The 19792-nt window shown below is 36.7% G+C and overlaps 2 protein-coding genes across 2 annotated transcripts in view; one reads left to right on the plus strand and one right to left on the minus strand.

Moving 5' to 3' along the window:
- acbd6 (acyl-CoA binding domain containing 6) overlaps positions 1-689 on the plus strand; it is a 45879-nt gene extending 45190 nt beyond the window's left edge. Inside the window, exon 8 of the mRNA XM_065248429.2 lies at positions 256-689. Within this exon, the coding sequence (XP_065104501.1) occupies positions 256-410 (155 nt within the window). The 3' untranslated portion in view covers positions 411-689. The remainder of the gene's footprint in view (positions 1-255) is intronic.
- A 5971-nt stretch (positions 690-6660) lies between these two features.
- On the minus strand, positions 6661-19792 carry lhx4 (LIM homeobox 4). Its single transcript, XM_065247893.2, has 6 exons — positions 19539-19792; positions 16280-16451; positions 14753-14955; positions 11584-11738; positions 9203-9374; positions 6661-8628 (listed from the first exon to the last, which is right to left on the minus strand). Exons 1-6 carry the CDS (start codon positions 19621-19623, stop codon positions 8240-8242), a joined length of 1176 nt encoding a protein of 391 aa, XP_065103965.1. The 5' UTR covers positions 19624-19792; the 3' UTR covers positions 6661-8239.

The raw sequence follows: 19792 nt of genomic DNA on the forward strand, positions 1-19792 counted from the left end.
CATCTAGAAGCTGTAATCACCAACAGAGGCTTTTCTACAAAGTATTAAATAAAGAGTGTTCAATACTTATTCCCTGTGTCATTTTACTTTATTTATTATGACTCAACTTGTATACTTAAATGTTTTTGCTTTACCATCTATCCTTATATGTGTATGTGTGTGAATTGTAAATATCTAACTCCCATACAAATACCTACTCTACTGCTACAATAATACTTGTACAATATTAATACCCTTTTTTCTGTCTCTTCCAAGCCTCAGCTTGCGAGTTTGCAGAAATCGTGGAGTTACTCCTGAAAGCCGGAGCTGACCCATGCATTAAAGATCTTGAAGGATCTCTTCCAGAGGAGGTGACAGAGTGTAGTGCCATCTCCTCTCTTCTTCGCCAGTATACGGCTCCTAAAGGCTAAATCTTACTTTTATGAAACCCACACAATCACATGCAGACCATCTAGTTAAACGTCCATAAGTGCTCCTCATCCAGATGGTACATCCGTACTGTCAAACCAACAATAGATCCAGAACTTAACACAGTCTTGAGCTATTGTTGTTACTCTTCCATTTGGCTGTGGACCACAGATATTATCCATTCATGCTGTTAAGTTCACAAAACCTGTCCTCCCCCATCCCAGAATGGTACATTCCGATGAATGTGTTATTATTACAATAAAAGAAATTGAATCTTAAAATGTCTCCTCTTTTTTTTTGTTACTTGTTTTGTAGGTTTTTGCAGTGTATTGTAACATGAGCTACAGGGACACTGTCATTCGCAGTCTACTCTACAGACATTAAACATGCAATATTTTTGATGTATATTTGACATAACTGTATAGTACGTTTTAGTAAGTCTGTTCATTATAGCAGTGTTTTCCAACCAGGGGGCTGGGGGCCTCAGCAGATTTCCAAAGGGGCCTCAAGATGACTTGAAATTATTAAAAATTGGACAAAACAAGCAAAAATCAAGATGTTTCTTATGTTTTTGCCCATTTTAGTAGCAAATATACATCTTTCTAGTCATTACAACCTCCAGTTTAATTTGGAAAAAAAGTGGAGTGGGGGGCCTTTAAATATTGTTGTGGGCAGCTAGGGGGCCTTGAAGTGAAAAAGATTGGGACCCACTGCATTATACTTATAGGAAGATGCATTCAAAATTCTGGGTAAATATTGGACAGAACACATGTTGGGTAACCTATTCTGGGTTGTTTCAACAAACCAACAATGTGATATGTCCGATATTTACCCAGCATTAGGTTAAAAATAACCCAGCAGATTTTTGAGTATATAAAAAGTACCTCAGATCTGTGCTGATGTCATAAAATTTTTGGCTCTTGCTCAAATAGAAGGTCTTTACTCAACATGTGCTTCCAGACCCCATCTACCGGTTCCCTTAAAGTGTTTTTGGACTTTGTCCAAATGGTCAACACACAGGCAGTCTCAAACTTAGCTTTTTCCAAACTCTGATCAGTTAAGCCAATTCTCCCTTTTATCCTGTCTTCATCACCACATTTCCGTCTATTTTTCTCGTCGAAGATTTAGAGATAAGTTATTGCTCTCGCCCCTAAATACAACTTAAACTAATAAACTAACTTAAAGGGACACTCCACTTTTTTGAAAATAGGCTAATTTTCCAGCTCCCCTAGAGTTAAACATTTGATTTTTACCATTTTGGAATCCTTTCAGCCGATCTTGCGGTACCACTTTTAGCGTAGCTTAGCATAATCCATTGAATCTAATTAGACCATTAGCATCGCGCTCAAAAATAACCAAAGAGTTTGGATATTTTTCCTATTTAAACCTTTACTCTTCTGTAATTACATTGTGTACTAGGACTGACGGAAAATTAAAAGTTGCGATTTTCAAGGCAGATATGGCTAGGACTTTACTCTCATTTTGGCATAATATTCAAGGACTTTGCTGCTGTAATATGGCTGCAGCAGGCGTAGTGATATTACGCACTGCCCGAAAATAGACCCCTTGGTTACTTTCAATAGCAGGGGACTATTTTCGGGCACCGCGTAATATCATTGCATCTGCTGCAGCCATTGTAGACAGCAAAGTCCTTGATTATTATGCCAAAACTTATTGAAACTCTTTGTTCATTTTTGAGCGCGATGCTAATGGTCTAATCAGATTCAATGGATTATGCTAGCTATGCTAAAAGTGGTATCCCAAGACCCAAAGATCGGCTGAATGCTAAATATAAAATGTTTCACTCTAGAAGAGCTGGAATATGAGCATATTTTCAAAAAAAATTGAAGTGTCCCTTTAAGATATTTACGTAGTTCTTGCATAATTAAAATGGGACCAAACCTGTATATTCTTCATGAAGTATTAACAATGTTTTAGGCCTGTGAAGCCTCACCTCTTCAACGAAACTGCAGATTCCCATGCGTTTAACCTCTGCCTGTCACTGTAGATATTCTACACACAGACAGGAATTATGCTATTGGTGTGCTGTTTGTCCCTTATTCCGGTAATTTCCATAAATCCGCTGGAACAGGGGGAGGGTCGCTGACGGCGTCCTCGGCGGGCTTGTCTGCACGACACTGACACTAAGCCCATTACCTTTCCATTATGTGCCTCAATTTTCCCCTGAGCTCTTCACTTCTGACACAAGCTCCTCTAAAATCACGTCCCATATTGCTCGGCTTTCTTTACTTAACGTTTATGCATTTTTACAAGTCGCATCTCCGGATGCTTCCCTAACACCATTAGTGCCAGATGGCCGAGGTTTGTTACTCTCTCTCTATTTCACTGTCTGTCTCTTTCGGCTCATTGTTGCTCTCTCTCTTTCCTGCCAGCTATTCAGCCATTTTTCCAACTACAAGGAATGGCATGTACTGACCTGTAGTGCTTTATTCTTAGCATTTGCCATCCAGCAAAACTGCTGAAAATATCCCACTAATATCCTAAAAAAAGTGTGCTTGGTTGGCCTATAAAGCAGTAAATATGGGCTCCAAAAACTTCAAAGGCTTAGTAGACCATCAGCTTAAAGATTTGCATGTAAGAGCCAAAACCTCAATCGTCTGTGACAAAGTTTGCCCTTGCACAACAACCTGTTTTTTATTTATTTGTATGGCTTCTGAATTAAAATGCATCATGAACAGCATCGCGCGCAGGAGAAAAATTTCCTCTATATGCGTCTCAGATTAAATTTAGGCTGAATGACTATTTGCATGTTAATTTATTCCTTCTCACCCGGGACGCGAGTGAATCGCTGGCTTCAGGAAGTTTGTAATAAAAGCTCGCAGATCGATGATAATGGTATTTGCTCTTGTGTTTGTCATCTTTGCAAAAGCAACAGTGCAGGAATTTGCTCAGATTTATATGCGTACTGGTGCTGTAAGTGGCGTGTAAATTATCTCAACTGTCTTTGCCGCTCTTTATCTTTGTAAGACTGAACTATTAAAGGCTGTACATTAATGCCCACGGCAGCCCCAATCAATGGCCCAGCGTTTGTGGGCTGTTTTCGTCCAAACGGTGCCTGCTTTGCTAGTAAGACCCAAGCACGATTTTCTAGCTTATTCCATAAATTCAACTTTCACATCACAAAATCAATGTCTCCTCTGTCTTTTAAGATGAAAGCACAATCATTTCTAATAATGTTTTCGTTTGTAGTCATTGGTTAAGATCAAGCTGTCTGATTTGTAGTCATTTGTAAGTGGGTCTGACATTTGTAAGTGGCCGTAAAGAACGCAACACAACTATCTGTCCTCGTTTCACACATGTGCAGTTTAAAATTAGGTAACATTTAGAGGATTAGAGACATTTTGTGCAAAGCAGCAATCTGTTACAGTCTATGAAAGCAGAAGGAATCAGAGAACAGATGTTGTGATGCTGGTGAAAGTTTCACGTGTGTGTGTGTGTGTGTGTGTGTGTGTGTGTGTGTGTGTGTGTGTGTGTGTGTGTGTGTGTCTGTGTGTGTGTCTGTGTGTGTGTGTGTGTGTGTGTGTGTGTGTGTGTGTGTGTGTGTGTGTGTGTCTGTGTGTGTGTCTGTGTGGTGGGATTTGAATATAACCTTTTTTTTTGTTCTCTGGACACGTTGAAATGGACACATTGATGTTTGCATCAGTCTTGCAAATTTGGTATATGTTATGTGCATAAACCCAGCAAGCAATTTTGCATTTAAAAGAAGTCTAATGGTCGTCCAAACACAGCCCTAGGTGTTTATAGGCTAAAACAAGGCAAAATTTGAACTGTCAGTGAAAATGTAATAGACATGTAATCAAGCCTAGAATAAATGAATGAAAATACATCAAACACAGAGTAATGAATGTTTACTTGCTTACATTATGAAATATCATACATCTCGCAAGTTATTTAAACACTATAAAAATGCAGCATTTTTGTCAAATCAACTTATATTGTTATGTTACTTTAACTTAACAAATTTAACCAATTGTCAGAAGTTATGTCAACTTATCACAGGTCAAAACTTAATATAGTGGGTTGATTTGACTTGCAAAACCAAGTTGTTTTAACTTCATGCTGGTTTTTATTACAGTGTAGTTAAAAACTACATGTAACCAAATTTAAGTTTATTGAGCTCTGGTACGGGTTCACAGACAGCACACGACTCCAGACCGGATACGCACCAAAGTCAGCAGCTCTGGTGTGCATCCGGCCCAGAGTCGTCTTCTGTTTTCGGTGAAATGATGGCTGTTGCTTGCTAAGGACACAAGGCATAGATAGATAGATAGATAGATAGATAGATAGATAGATAGATAGATAGATAGATAGATAGATAGATAGATAGATAGATAGATAGATAGATAGATAGATAGATAGATAGATAGATAGATAGATAGATCGGTTGATAGATAGATCGGTTGATAGATAGATCGGTTGATAGATAGATCGGTTGATAGATAGATCGGTTGATAGAAAGATCGGTTGATAGAAAGATCGGTTGATAGAAAGATAGATCGGTTGATAGAAAGATAGATCGGTTGATAGAAAGATAGATCGGTTGATAGAAAGATAGATAGATCGGTAGATAGATAGATCGGTAGATAGATAGATAGATCAGTTGATAGATAGATCGGTTGATAGAAAGATTGGTTGATAGATTGATAGAAAGATAGATCGGTTGATAGAAAGACAGATTGGTTGATAGATTTGTAGAAAGATAGATAGAAATATATATCGGTTGATATAGATTTGTAGAAAGATAGATCGGTTGATAGATTTGTAGAAATATAGATCGGTTGATAGATTTAAAGAAAGATAGATCGGTTGATAGATTTGTAGAAAGATAGATCGGTTGATAGATTTGTAGAAAGATAGATCAGTTGATAGATCGGTAGATAGATAGATCAGTTGATAGATCGGTAGATAGATAGATCAGATTGATAGATCGGTTGATATATTGGTTGATAGATCGGTAGATAGATAGATCAGTAGATTGATAGATCAGTTGATCAATAGATCGGTTGATAGATTGGTTGATAGATCAGTAGATAGATAGATCGGTTGATCAATAGATTGGTTGATAGATTGGTTGATAGATCGGTAGATAGATAGATAGATCAGTAGATTGATATATCTGTTGATCAATAGATTGGTTGATAGATTGGTTGATAGATCAGTTGATAGATTGGTAGATTGATAGATCGGTAGATAGATAGATCGGTTAATAGAGTGATAGAAAGATAGATCAGTTGATAGATTTGTAGAAATATAGATCGGTTGATAGATTTGTCTATAAATCGGTTGATAGATCTGTTGATAAATCGGTTACTAGATCGGTAGATAGATTGATCAGTTGATAGATCGGTTGATCAATAGATTGGTTGATCAATAGATTGGTTGATAGATTGGTTGATAGATTGGTTGATAGATCAGTAGATAGATAGATCGGTAGATAGATTGGTTGATCAATAGATCGGTTGATCAATAGATTGGTTGATAGATTGGTCGATAAATCAATTGATAGATTGGTTGATCGATAAATCGGTTGATAGATTGGTTGATAGATCGGTTGATCGATAGATCGGTTGATAGATTGGTGGATAGATCGGTTGATAGATCAGTAGATAGATAGATCGGTTGATCGATTGGTTGATAGATCAGTAGTTAGATAGATTGGTTAAAAGATCGGTTGATAGATCAGTAGATAGATAGATCAGTAGATAGATAGATCGGTTAATAGATCGGTAGATAGATAGATTGGTTAAAAGATTGGTTGATAGATCGGTAGATTGCTAAATTGGTTAAAAGATCGGTTGACAGATCGGTAGATAGATAGATCGGTTAAAAGATCGGTTGATAGATCGGTAGATAGATAAATCAGTTAAAAGATCGGTTGATTGATAGATTGGTTGATCGACAGATTGGTTGATCGATAGATCGGTTGATCTATCGGTAGATAGATGGGTAGATAGATAGATCGGTTAATAGATGGGTAGATAGATAGATAAGTTAATAGATCGGTTGATAGATAGATCGGTAGCTAGATAGATTGATCGATAGATTCATTATCGATAGATCAATTGATAGATCGGTTGATCGATAGATCGGTTAATAGATTTGTGGATATATTGGTAAATAGGTGTCAAGTAAAAATGAAACAATTCAGTAACCCAAAGACAATTCGGTTTTATTTCTCCATATAGATTTGACTGTACACAATTCATACCATTAGACAGAAGGCATATAGGACTAAATTCAGTGCTCTTTTTTCAAAGATCCATAGCAATAAATAGTGCTCATGAAACAAGACTGTGGACACTTTTTGAGACTTTACAAAATTTACAGCCAATAAGACTCGACAGTTCAGAGGCAACGCACAGTAGTTTCAACAAAAACAATATTTCTCAGTGGTTACTTTCGTTTTTATGTTGCTCTTTGTTAGCTTAGATTTACTTTTATCTGCATCACTCATCTTTCCCCTGTGTACCAATGTACGGCTCCAAAATTTTTTCCAAAAGCTTTCCCATATTATTACAGTTCTATCAGCAGTTAATATCACCAAGTAGTATCGAATAACTTGCCATCCTCTATTCCATAATCCAGCTCCTCATAATACTGACGTTGGTACTCTTTACAGGAATAAATAACACTCAACCCTTGTGGTTGTTACAGTACTTATTGTGTTCAAAATTTCTCTTTCACAGGATTTGCTTATTAATAATCTTGTGGTCAGATCGGTACGGTCCATCTGTCTGAAATAATGTGAGTCTGCAACTTAAAAATGCAGACTCAAATATTTTGTGAAATCAACATTCGAAATCTGCTCTGAAATAAATAAAGGACACATCTTTTAATACATGTATGATATCGGTCTTTTCTCATGGAGTGACATTATAAAATAAAAGTATATTGATGGTAATACTGACCAGAGATCAATATGAAAATTTAGAGCGGTGCATGCGGATTCGTCCTTAATAAAAATAATCTTTATCTTCAGACCTCTGATGTTGCTAATGTGAAGCATCATCTCCACTAGAGCTGTTTAGAAACTGAGTCAGTCAAAACCATTAAAATCCCAAACCCTTGTAAGTAGGAGAGATACACTTGTGCCTCTTGTTTAAATATCTCTCCTTGCTTGGTGCACTCCTCTCTTCTCTTGTATGCAGTCGAGGAGGAACATAAAGTGCGTTATCATTTCAAAAGGCTCCTAATGTGGACGGTTCTCCTCCTCGACCAGGAACATGCACAGACCCCTGTTCTCAAAAACGTGGTTGATTTTGATTGTGTTCCAGTATACAGCACAACAGTAGAAGTCCCTTTTATTTTCTCCAGAGAGATCATATACCTTTTAGCGCTTAAATGTTTTGCTTCAGATAAAGTTTGTTCCAGATAATTTCATTTATGAAAACCCTATGGAGAAAATAACGCAGAAACATATCTCCAGAGCCAAAGCCGCTGCTGGATAGGTGGCCGGTCCTCCCTGTTGCGCTCTATAAGTGATGGAGAGGTTTGGGGTTTTCATATCAAGTTCAATGCCTTTTTCTCATCTGAAAATTGTCCAATCCAGTTTTGAGAACAATGAAAAAATATAAATAAAAAAATTATGATACAGCTTAAACATTCCACCACGAGTCGCTCAGTTTTCATAGCAGTGTGCCGTTCAGCATATCACCACACGGGCTGAAGTCAAGCCCGGGTGACGGCTAGTTGAATAAATTAATGTTGAGGCATACCGAACACCCTTTGCCACACAGACACAGCCATTTCAAGGGAAGATGTCCATGAAGTCTCTTTTGCTTCCATGCCATCGTGACCTTAAAGTTTGACCTCAGAACTGGGAGTGGTCCATTTCATCAAGCCAGGAGGCAGGGCTGGTGGGGAAGTCCGGGTAACCCGTGCTGCTTCCCGTAGACAGGTCAGAGGTTGGTCCTCCAGCCATGGCTCTCAAAGCTTGACCTACGTTAGGCTGACCTCCTGGACCCATGATGCCATCTATGTTGAATCCTAAGTTGTTAAGCAGCGGGGTGTGGCCGGGTAGGGAGGTGATGGATGAGGGAGACTGTGGCAGGCCGTAGGGACTTCCCGCCCTCAGGTCATGGTAAGGCTGCCCGCCCCCCTCCAACGAAAAGCTCCCATTTAGCATGTTGCCATTGGTGACGTCCCCGACACTTCCGTACAAGCTGTTAGTATGACCCAGGTCCGATAGGATTTGGTCTTCTGTTAGAGAGAGAATTAAAGACAGCTTGAGTATCAAGACACGTGGCTCTTATAAACAGTGAAAGGTTTAAGTAAATATAGTTATGACAACACCCAAATAAAGATCCCATTTACAAAATTGTACAGCAGCTTCCGGAAATTTATACAAGATTGGTTTACTGTGACACGGTGAGTATCTAAAGGAGTCTTGTGAGCTTGCGATGCAAACCATTCCTTTCTCTCTCTCTCTAGACTTTTCTGCCTTCGTTTAAAAGCAACAAAGGCCCTGCTCGCTTTCTCTCTAATTGACTAAAAGCTTCACCAATTTTATAGAGTTTGTGCATCGCTGCTTTCATATCTCATAAACAGTGCCTCCCTTTGAAAGTGGCTCTAGACTTTTATGAGTTCTCAAAATGGGCTCACAAAAATGAAATGGTCATAACGAAACGCAGCAGAACTAAAAACTTCATTTGAATATGCCAAATGAGTGAAAATGAAATGAATGCAGGAAGGAAAATGACAAATGCTTTAAGAGAAAGAAAGTTCAACTTTGAATGTAAGAGTAAAGAAGTTGAAGGATCATTTTGGGACTCACCTCTGAAACTAAGCTCACTGTCGCTGAGTCCTGCATCATCCGCCGAGCTCTCCTTTTCTGTTTTACTCGATCCTCGACTGCGTTTGACACTTTTGTAGAATTGACCCCAGCGATGGCGACCTGCGTCCTTCTTCAATCGCTTCTCTTTCGCTCGTCTGTTTTGAAACCACACCTTTCATATGGACAAAAAATCTCTGTTAATATCTGGACTGCAACTTAATAAGTAAAAGTAAATTTTTTCTCAGAAAATATTACTGCTCAGAGGATCATTTTTAACTGGGGGCTGCGAGATTGTGGGGGGGGGGGGCAGTTTTATAACATTTTATAAAATACATTAATTTATCATAAATTCTGTGTAATTAAACCTAAAAAAAATAAGGCTATATAGGCGGCGTGCATGATTAAAAAAAAACACTTCGGAAAAGGAAGTCGGGCCGAGTACCAAACACAATTGTAGCCAATCAGCAGTAAGGGGTGTGTCTACTAACCAACATCATTGCCTCGATTGTGTATGTGTGGGGCGGGGTCTATCAAAAGAAGGTCCAGATTCTATTGGGGTAGGGGCGTGTTTGTTTAGGTGATTAAAAATATCAACATTGGCTTTTAGAGATCATGCACCCCGCCTTTAACCAACATCACTACATTATGTAATTTAATATGCTTTGTTTCATCCAAATTTTAGGTTTTAGATTGTTTTATGTCATACATTTTCTTGGGGGGGGCACAAAAAGATGCATCATCCAAAAGGGGTGCCGCACGCCGAAAAAGTTTGAAAACCACTGGTATAGAGGACTCTAAAAAATGCTGGATTATTTTCAAACCAGCATTGAGGCAAAAAGGCATGAAATCAAACCACTGCTTTGTTTCAACGCAAAATGCTAGGTTTTTTTACACATTGTTGGGTCAAATATAAACTTTTTTGGGTTTTTTAACCCAACGGCTAGGTTCCTTCTTTTTTTAAAAATAACCCAGCATCTTTTTAATTCATCAATGTTTTATTAAAGTATCAACTTTGTCTAATAATAACATTACTAAGAAGAAATAAACATAGACATAATGAGACAATTAATAAAGAATCATTCAAAAAAGGACAAACCTAGCCACTGTGTTAATGCAACATGATTTGATCTCACGGAAATTTGTGTTATAGTCACAAAAAATGTGATTAATTTATTTGTGTCCATGACACGAAATGTAGCTTTTTCGTGTCATTTAGCACGAATTTATAAAGAGTTTTCGTGTCGCTGGCACGACTTTCTTTTTCGGGTTATTTTATGTATTGTTTTCTCATTTTTTTCTCATTTTAAATCATTGTCGCTTGGAGTTGGGGTTAAATTTGAGGTTTGGGTTAGGATGTACTTTTATGTATTGGTTTCTACATGTTTTCTTTCTCTTTTAAAACTATTCTCCCTGGAGTTGGGGTTTGGGTAAGGATGTCTAAAAATTTAACCGAAAGTGATTCTAACCCCAAGTGACAATGGTAAGAAAATAGGAAAAAACTATGAGAAAACAATACATAAAATGAGACGAAAAAGAAAGTCATGCCACGGACACGAAAAACTATTTATAGAAATGTTGTGCCATGGACACAAATAAATGCATCAAATTTTTCGTGACTATAACACACTGCAAAAAATGACTTTCTTACTTAGTATTTTTGTCTTGTTTTCAGTAGAAATATCTAAAAATTCTTAAATTAAGATGCTTTTTCTTGATGAGCAAAATGACCTTAGAAAATAAGTCTAGTTTTAAGACAAATAATATACAATTTTAGTGAAATTGTCCTTAAAACAAGCAAAATTATCTGCCAATGGGGTGAGAAAAAAATTGTGAAATAAGATTTCTTTTTTCTTTAACACTTAATTCAAGTAAAATTTTCTCACCCCATTGGCAGATATTTTTGCTTGTTTTAAGCACAAATTCACTTAAATTGTATACTTTTTGTCTAAAAACTAGTATTATTTTCTTAAGTAATTTTGCTCATCAAGAAAAAAAATCTTGATTTAAGAAGGTTTAGATATTTCTACTGAAAACAAGACAAAAATACTAAGTAAGAAAGTCATTTTTTGCAGTGCATGACTTGCCGTGAGATCAGTCTGGTTAATTTAACCCAAAAATGTTTTATATTTGACCCAACAATGAAATAAAACAACCCAGCATATATTAAATTACATTCATATTTGTACGTTTAAATGCAGATATTAATATTGGCAAATTTTGGGCACTGTTTGTGACATTGTTGAGATTAGAGACTCCAGATGTGAATTTGTGTCTGAAAGAAACCGTAAACGTTGTTTTTTCTCTATTCATTCCTAGTGTTGTCTAAACTACAGTACTGAGATATTAAAGAGATGAAAACAAGTGATTTTTTTCAGACTCACTTGCACTACTCTCATGTCCAGGCCTGTTTCTGACGAGAGCTGTTCGCGCACATGTCGTGCTGGCTTTGGTGAGTTCTTATAAGCACTCTTCAGTGTCTCCAGCTGTTTGGCTGTGATGGTGGTGCGCGGACGTTTTGCTCCCGTTTCAGAATCATCTGCAACATATAACAAACAAAATCATGTTAGACCAAAATTAGAGATGCATCGATATAAAATGTTCCCACCGATACTGATGTCGGGTGATACCGATGCCGATAGTTTGGTAGTTATATTAACTTGCATTTACTAAATTCTACATTGCAATAAATTACTTTCTTTCTTAGTATGTTTGTCTTGTTTTTAGTAGAAATATCTGAAAATTCTTCAATTAAGAAGTTTTTTCTTGATGAGCAAAATGACCTAAGAAAATAAGTTTAGTTTATAGACAGAAAATAAACAATTTAAGTAAATTTAAACTTAAAACAAGCAAAAAATATCAAATATCAAAAAAATCAAGTTTTCAAGTTTTCTTTTTTCCTAAACACTAAATTTAAGCAAAAATTTCTCACTCCATTAGCAGATAATATAGCTTGTTTTAAGCACAAATTCACTTACATTTTCACTTAAAAATACTTATTTTCTTAGGTCATTTTGCTCATCTTAATTTAAGATTTTTTTGATATTTTTACTGAAAACAAGACAAAAATACTAAGTAAGAAGAAAGTTATTTTTTGCAGTGTAAGGATTACATTTTCTGAATGTTATTCATTCATATAATGACCATTAAATTGAACATTAAACTATTCATGTTTCTTTACATTTTCTATACACAGAGCTTAAATGCATTGCAATACCCTGTGCTTTTAAGATTGAGAGGATATATTGTTCATGACTCTCGACTGTTTTTAAACTATCGACCAATAACCGACAAAAAATTGCTTATACCAATACCGATTATTGGCCGATATATCGGTGCATCTCTAATCAAAATGTTAAAATCTTTGAAAATGTGTCATTTCTGCACCACAAGCACCATAGTAAATTGCAAAATAGGGTCTGTTTTAAATAAAGATGGTTATTGCATAAAATATTGACACTGCTGGGTTTAAATTAACCTTACAAATGTCAATATTTGACCTAACCATGGCTTGAAACAACACAGCATAGGTTAATTTACACCCAGTGTTAGATTTGTCCATATTTCACCTAACCATGTTGTAGCTAAAGCCAATAGTCCCACTAAAGTCATGGCATTGCTCTGAAACAAGCAGAGCAATGTTGTCATATCACCACAGAGCCACAGCGTTTACATTTTTCAGGACAATGATTTATTAAAGTGCACCGATTCACACCTGTGACACAAAGTAAAATGACATGAAATAAATTAAGCATACAGTATATTACAAAAAAAGTTTCGGAGAAGATCATCTACACCGACGTTCAAGTAGAAAAGAGTTTATGAGATGGTTCGAGTAAAAGCGCTCACACATGGCCAGTCGATACTTCCCCTGAAACTGTCACGCCGTGCCGGAAGAGGGAATAAATCTCCTTGGAGAATGGCACGCCAGTGCAAGTTATTGGAGCCCTACCGTAAAAGTGCATTGCATCACTTAATATAATCAATCAACAGGCCACAGAAATCTCCATAAATACGGCGCAAGGGGCTTTCAGAAGCAGACCCATGAGAGGTCAGATCACGGAAAGACTTAATACGCCAGACACCGAGACCCCACGAGACTGCAGTTAATGATGATTTTGTCTCCTTACTACCATCCTGTTGCCTCCTCTGATCTTTTAGTTCTTCGCTATGATTGTAAAAGAATGAGTTAATTACAGGTTCTCCGCACCTAACCTTTGCTGTCAAAATGATTTCCGTTTGGGACAAAAATCTGACGACGTGAGCCCTGCGGTGGAGCAACTACAATGTATAGACAGCCAGTGTTCATCAGCCCATCTAAAAGCATTTCGATGCCAGGTCAGCATCTAGCTAAAATTCGAATCGCTTCAGTAATGGCCATAAATCATGGGTTTATTTCTCTTGTAATAGTATGTTATTTACCATATTACCCGTATTAAAAAGTATCAGATGTTTGGACACACCTCAGGGCTCCAGACTAACTTTTTTCACTAGGAGCACAGTGGCCCCCAACTGAAAATTTTAGGGGCGCAACCAGAAAATTTAGGAGCACACACCGTAAATCAACATGCTAACCAAATATTCACATTTCTACTAATTTCCACTGTATTACTAATAAATACTTTAATGATAGATGCAGAAATTACAATGTGCTGTTTCAAATCCAGTGTCACATTTTATTGTGCACTTTTGGAAAAAAGGGTCAAATTTACTGGTTGCACATGTGCGACTGGATGTAAAATTCAGTGGCACACTCTCAAATTTTAGGGGCAAAATGCCACCATTTGGGGGCAGTCTGGAGCCCTGCACCTACTCATTTTTTATTACTACTTTTATTTGATCTGGAGCGAAATTAAATAATTAAACATATAACAATAACATCTCTGAATGATAAGAAAGTATTACGTAAAAATTGTCTCTATAAGCATCTCATTTTGGTACCAAATATATACATTTCTGTACCTAAATGGTACATATTAGGACCTTTTTAAAGGTATTGACCCAGTGACAGCTCAGGACCATTTTGTGACCAAAAAGGTGCACCCACATACTGTACTGTATTCAGCAACTTCATTGAAAACAGTATTGAAAGAATTCCCATCAATGTTGGCTGCTTTTCCTTTACTATCCGATTCTTTGGTTTTCTAAAGAAACTAATACGCAGGCAAATTTGTCTGCTACTTTCAAGCATTTGTAGCACGAATCTAAATCAATTGCTTAAACTAAAATGAAGCTCTGCGTATTATTAACATGAATATAAAAAGCTGTCATCCTGTAGCTCGCCTGGCAGAGCATCGCGTTAGCAGTGCCAAAGGTCAAAGGTTCAATTCCCAGGTAACACATGTACTGATAAAATGTATTGCTTGTATGCACTTTGCCACTTTGGATAAAAGCATCTGACAACGGCATAAATATAAATGTAGTCAAGTGTGTCCAAACACTTAGGAGGGGGGCGTACGTACAGTAGATGCACCATCCTGAAAATATTCACTACTTCAACAGATATTTAAGGCATTTAAACATTTTGATTCGAGGGGGACGGTTCACACTCACCGTTTTGTTTGGCTGTTTCGTAGTCTTCCTTGCACACCAGCCTTCCGTCCTCCATCAGGTAAAACTCATCTCCAGTGGCCAGCTGCCTGCTGCACATCACGCAGGCGAAACAGTGAAGGTGGTAAACGAAATCCTGGGCTTTTCGGACCACCTGTGTCGGGGGAATCCCCTGTTGGCACGATGCACATTTTGTCCCGAAACGCCTGCAGGTACACACACGGTTTGTCAAATATAACAGGGTTTCAGCACCGCAATAGCTCTTTAATAATTTTATATCAAATCTTTCCATAAAATCAAATGATGTAATATGTATTGTTTGCTTTTTGGGGTTGACAAATGGTCTTGATGAATGTTGCAAATGCAGAGATTCACAGAGAGAGAGAGAGAGAGAGAGAGAGAGAGAGAGAGAGAGAGAGAGAGAGAGAGAGAGAGAGAGAGAGAGAGCTTTAAAGGCACACACAGAAAAGCTCATAAACCACTGAGTCAGAATAGACCGTAAATCACAGTGTGAATACGGCTAAATAAACCCTGCTTTTACTTAACCAAGGTGAAGTTTTTGCGACACTAACAGCAAGGCCCCACCCCCTTTAACCATTGCTATTTCCTCCATCCCCCTTTTCCGTCCTGCTCAGCACCATGCCGGTCCTAACATTAAAATCCCTTCTTTAGTCCCCATGGGCTTGCTAATAAAGTTAGCCTCCACTCTGAGTCTTGCTAGCGTTTTAGGTCTCATTGAAGCCTGTGACATTAAAACCGCTCAAACATGATTTGGTAAAAGCCACTACTGATCCTGTTTTGGATAAAAGTCAAACCTAATTTTCTGGCCTTGGAGCCATGGGGGAAATCCAATCGTAAAGAAAATGAAAAGAGGAAAAACAAAGGAAATAAAATATAAAAGAAAACGAGGAATGAAAGACCTCAACTAAGTAAAAGGAAAAACGCAAAGTTCATTTTCGTGGGAATTGAATTTGGGAACATACAGATTTTAGAGCTGAATGTTCCATTACGCTGTGCTTTAGTCCTACTTTAACTTGGCACAGGAAAATGAAACACAGCACTTTATTAACTATGACAGAGAATCTATGTGCCTGGCTTTACATAAACACATGAGTGCCAAACAACACTAAGGATGTGTCCAAGTCTCTATGTGATAAACAGTTGTCTACCCTGAAGCAGGTTTAGTGTCACATCTGTTTACTGATTGTCAAAACATGCATGAAACAAAATGATGGCGTCATTAAACAATTAAATTATGTTTGCGTATGATGTTATTTATTTGATGATTCTTTTTTATGTAACCAACTGCATGCAACATCATACACATAAATACAAAGTATATATGTATACTATACGTATTTACAGTAGTAATTGTGTGTGTGATTTGTTTATTGTTTATTTGTTAAGAAATTACTGAACAAATATTGGTTATAATAGAGTAATGTGGAGACATTTTGGCATGATTATTGCATAAAATGATGAATGAATATTGGTTATAAACGAGTAATGTAGCTACAGACATGTACTCACTTGAAGAAGTCGTCTTTGCAGTAGACATTCCCCGCGCGCGAGAAACATTTGTCTGTCAGAAGCGCGTGACAGTCTGCGCATTTCAGACACTTTGAGTGCCAGTGTCGATCCAACACCTTCAGAATAAACTTATCTAAGATGTGTTGACTGCAGCCTGCACACTGAGGGATCTCTGTATAGAGCAGAAAAATAATATATATATTTAGAAATGCTCATTTTAGTTAAAACACACACACATACGTCAAATAACTAAACATTTTGGTTAAAATATATTTATTTGTATACATTCACATTAAAACTTCACTTATGATATAGCCTATAATAATGAAAGGTGTTATAAAGTAATTATCAGAAAACCAAAACAGGTGTAATATAATAACTGGCATCTTTGTATCACTTTTTCGGTGCTCAAAATTTCATATTTGTGAGATAAGCGAAAACGGCACAGGAACGTGACTAAAATAATTTTAACGAATGTCACTTTCACAAATTGAAAATTATAAATAGCAAAAAAATAAAAATAGATTTTTTTTAAAAAGGTGTAAACATGACAAACAGTATCAAACGCGACGATATAAAAAGGATTAACTGTTAACAATATAATGAATACAAATAAGTACTAGGCTATTAATAATATCCTAACTATAATAGTAAATATAATACAATTTAATATTAATTATGTAATACAATAATACAATATAAATGTCACTACATAATTGTAGTCTTTGTTATCATCAGTCTTTTTTTTTGTTGTTGAGTAGATTAAAAGTTGAAAGCAACATTAATTTCATTTGAAAAAAACAAAATGAGTTTCAATGAGTCTAAAAATTTGATTAAGACGATGGGACGGCAAACAGGTAAGTCGTGCACAGGTGAGGAAAGATGTCCATTTGATAGTAAATAATCAATATCTCAGAAAAACAGGCGAGGACAAGAGGACATTGAGATTAAAATCATATAACTGGTCCATCGATTCCTTAACAGAGTCGGCCTGTCACTTAAATTATTGATGCTTAAGGAGATGTGCTCCAACAAAACACCAAATTGATAAACATCCAAATTCCACGTAAAATAAATTATAAATAAAATTTGAAAAGTAAAAATTTAAAAAACTGGTCTTTGTATTTAATATAGCATTATTAATATCGATATTTGACCTCTGATCCTCTCTTCATTCTGTCATCACATTCTCACACGTGCAGTTTTCATTGGATTCATAACAGGCAAGCAATGAGAAATATTTGTATTATTATAATTAAAATACATTTTATCAAAGAAAGAACGTGGACATCAAGTCTAATGCATAATTAACTTAATAGTGGTCTACGCGTCATGTAACCGTATTAACAACATGGCACGGCAAATTATTTATAACAAGTGCATCAAATCTAGGCTATATTTACATGTCGTATATATACAAAGACAGCTGTCAGAACAAAATATATCAGAGAAATCTGTGTGTGTGTTGTATTACTCAGACGCATCTGTGACTAAAAAAAATAAGTGATAATTTCCTAAACTAGGCCTACATTACAGTATTCAGTGTGTAAAGACTCGCTTGGTTGGCACTGGTGCTGAATGGACAGCGCCCATAGGAGCTTAACCCGAAATTTACATTTAAACGTTTGACAAACGCTTTTATCCAAAACGAGCATTCAATGTTTACATTTACGTCTTTCCCCGGAAATCGAACCCACAACATTTGCGCCGCTAACGCAATGCTTTACCAAGTAAACTACAGAAACACTGCTACCTGTGCAGCTTTACACGTGAGTGTAGGGATGATGTGATTAGAGTCACTTAAATAATATGTTTGCCCTGACAGCTCTTAAAGGCGTTTTAAGCCCAGCTTTAGAATTACTGCATTCATCTGAAATATTCGTATTATTTTCTCTCTGTCAGAGTTTTTATTTTTGTAATAATAGCAATGTTTACTTCGATTATTCCTTGTTTTCACATTTTTCGTTTTTCCAATATTACAGGTTACATCTGAAAGTAGGCTCATTTAAATACTTTTTTAGAGGATTTCATTTCTGAAGGCTTTTTTAATAATTGCCCATATGTTGTTTTTAAACCACCTTATTCAATTGGATAATAATATTTATATTCATACCGCAAGAGCAGATTATTCTTAAATAATCTCCACTTAATCCATCATTTATACGCAAAAGGGGGTTGAGTAGCAATATCTTTTAATCTTATATATAATTTAACGAAATTAAGCTTTTTCACAGACAATATAACTTTATTTTGTTTAATACTCAAAAATGATTTGTTTAGCTCTAGTTCGATTCCGATTTTGTTTAAATTTTCCATCTTAAATGCATCTCTTTGTTGGTTTATTTTGCAAAGGATGTGGTGACTAAAATTGTGTTTTGGCTTTTATATTTTTCTTGGATTTTAAAAGACTACTGATGGTGTTATAACCATGCTACATACATGCAATTATAAAAATGCAAAATGTAAATAAAAGACTTATAGGTTTGCTGGTCCATCTGTACATATTTATATCTAGATTATTAATAATTAGGTCAGGAATGTATCCAGTTTTCTATTGCGAGATCAGATTATATAGGCCTAAAACAGATTAACTTGCGACTGATAAGGACCAGATGCGAAGATAATAGGCAATTCATTTCTTTGATGTTAAATGTTCATGTATCCAGCGCTGTCATAATGGATGGTCCAACGCTATTTCATTAAGACAATAAAAACGAATGCTGATATGATGGGATGCGCTCTGCTCCACCACCGCGTTACATAGAATTATGGTTAACTGATTTTTTTGTTTCTTTAAACCAAGTCAGATGTAAAATAATAAAAATGTTTAGTGCAATGTGTGCCAACTGCGCGCATCAGTCCGACACAATGCAATAAACTTGTTTAAAACATAGTGCATGTCTATTTTTATTTTATTTTGTGGGATTATTAAGGAAAATCGTCTGTTTCCGCTCTGAGGAAGTAATAGGATCTAACCGAATACATATATGAAACAATAATAACGCATCTAATGAAATGATGGTACATCACAAGTACTTTTATATAACCCACAAAGAAATATATTTTGAAGTAACAAAATCTTTCAGGGCCTGATTTTATTTTTTACAATGCAGTCAGTTCTAGCTACACAGTAACATTTCCCTAATGAAGTTTAATTAAGCGCAATGTTATCCCACAGTGGTGGCCTTGCAGACGGCCGGAGGAGGCCTGCCAATTTCTCTGATGAACTAATCGATATAAGGAGAGGAAAAGCACTTACGTTGCAGTGGCACGCCGAGGATGTCCGGGAGACTCTTCACCGCGCTCTCGTTGGGCAACACCGCCGCGCTCTGCATCATTTTCATCCAGCCCGACAAAACGCGCACATGCACACGCTAACGACACGGAGCTCTCCTAATCTCCCACGCGCATAAAGGAACACGAACTTTGAAGTGGTTTTCTCCTAGTATGATGTCCTTTTAGTGTCCCGCGCCTGTTGTTATCCTCGTGAAACTGTCGCGCGCTCGCTCGCGA

This window comes from Paramisgurnus dabryanus, chromosome 11 (genome assembly GCF_030506205.2).
Source record: "Paramisgurnus dabryanus chromosome 11, PD_genome_1.1, whole genome shotgun sequence".
In the NCBI taxonomy this organism is placed as follows: Eukaryota; Metazoa; Chordata; class Actinopteri; order Cypriniformes; family Cobitidae; genus Paramisgurnus; species Paramisgurnus dabryanus.

Coding starts and splice junctions, on each gene's coding strand:
- lhx4 (XM_065247893.2), bottom strand. CDS start 19,623: ATGAAAATGATGCAGAGCGCGGCGGTGTTGCCCAACGAGAGCGCGGTG. Junction 14,956..16,279: donor TGCAAAGACGACTTCTTCAA/GTGAGTACATGT, acceptor GTGTACCTGCAG/GCGTTTCGGGACAAAATGTG. Junction 11,739..14,752: donor CGAAACAGCCAAACAAAACG/GTGAGTGTGAAC, acceptor TATATGTTGCAG/ATGATTCTGAAACGGGAGCA.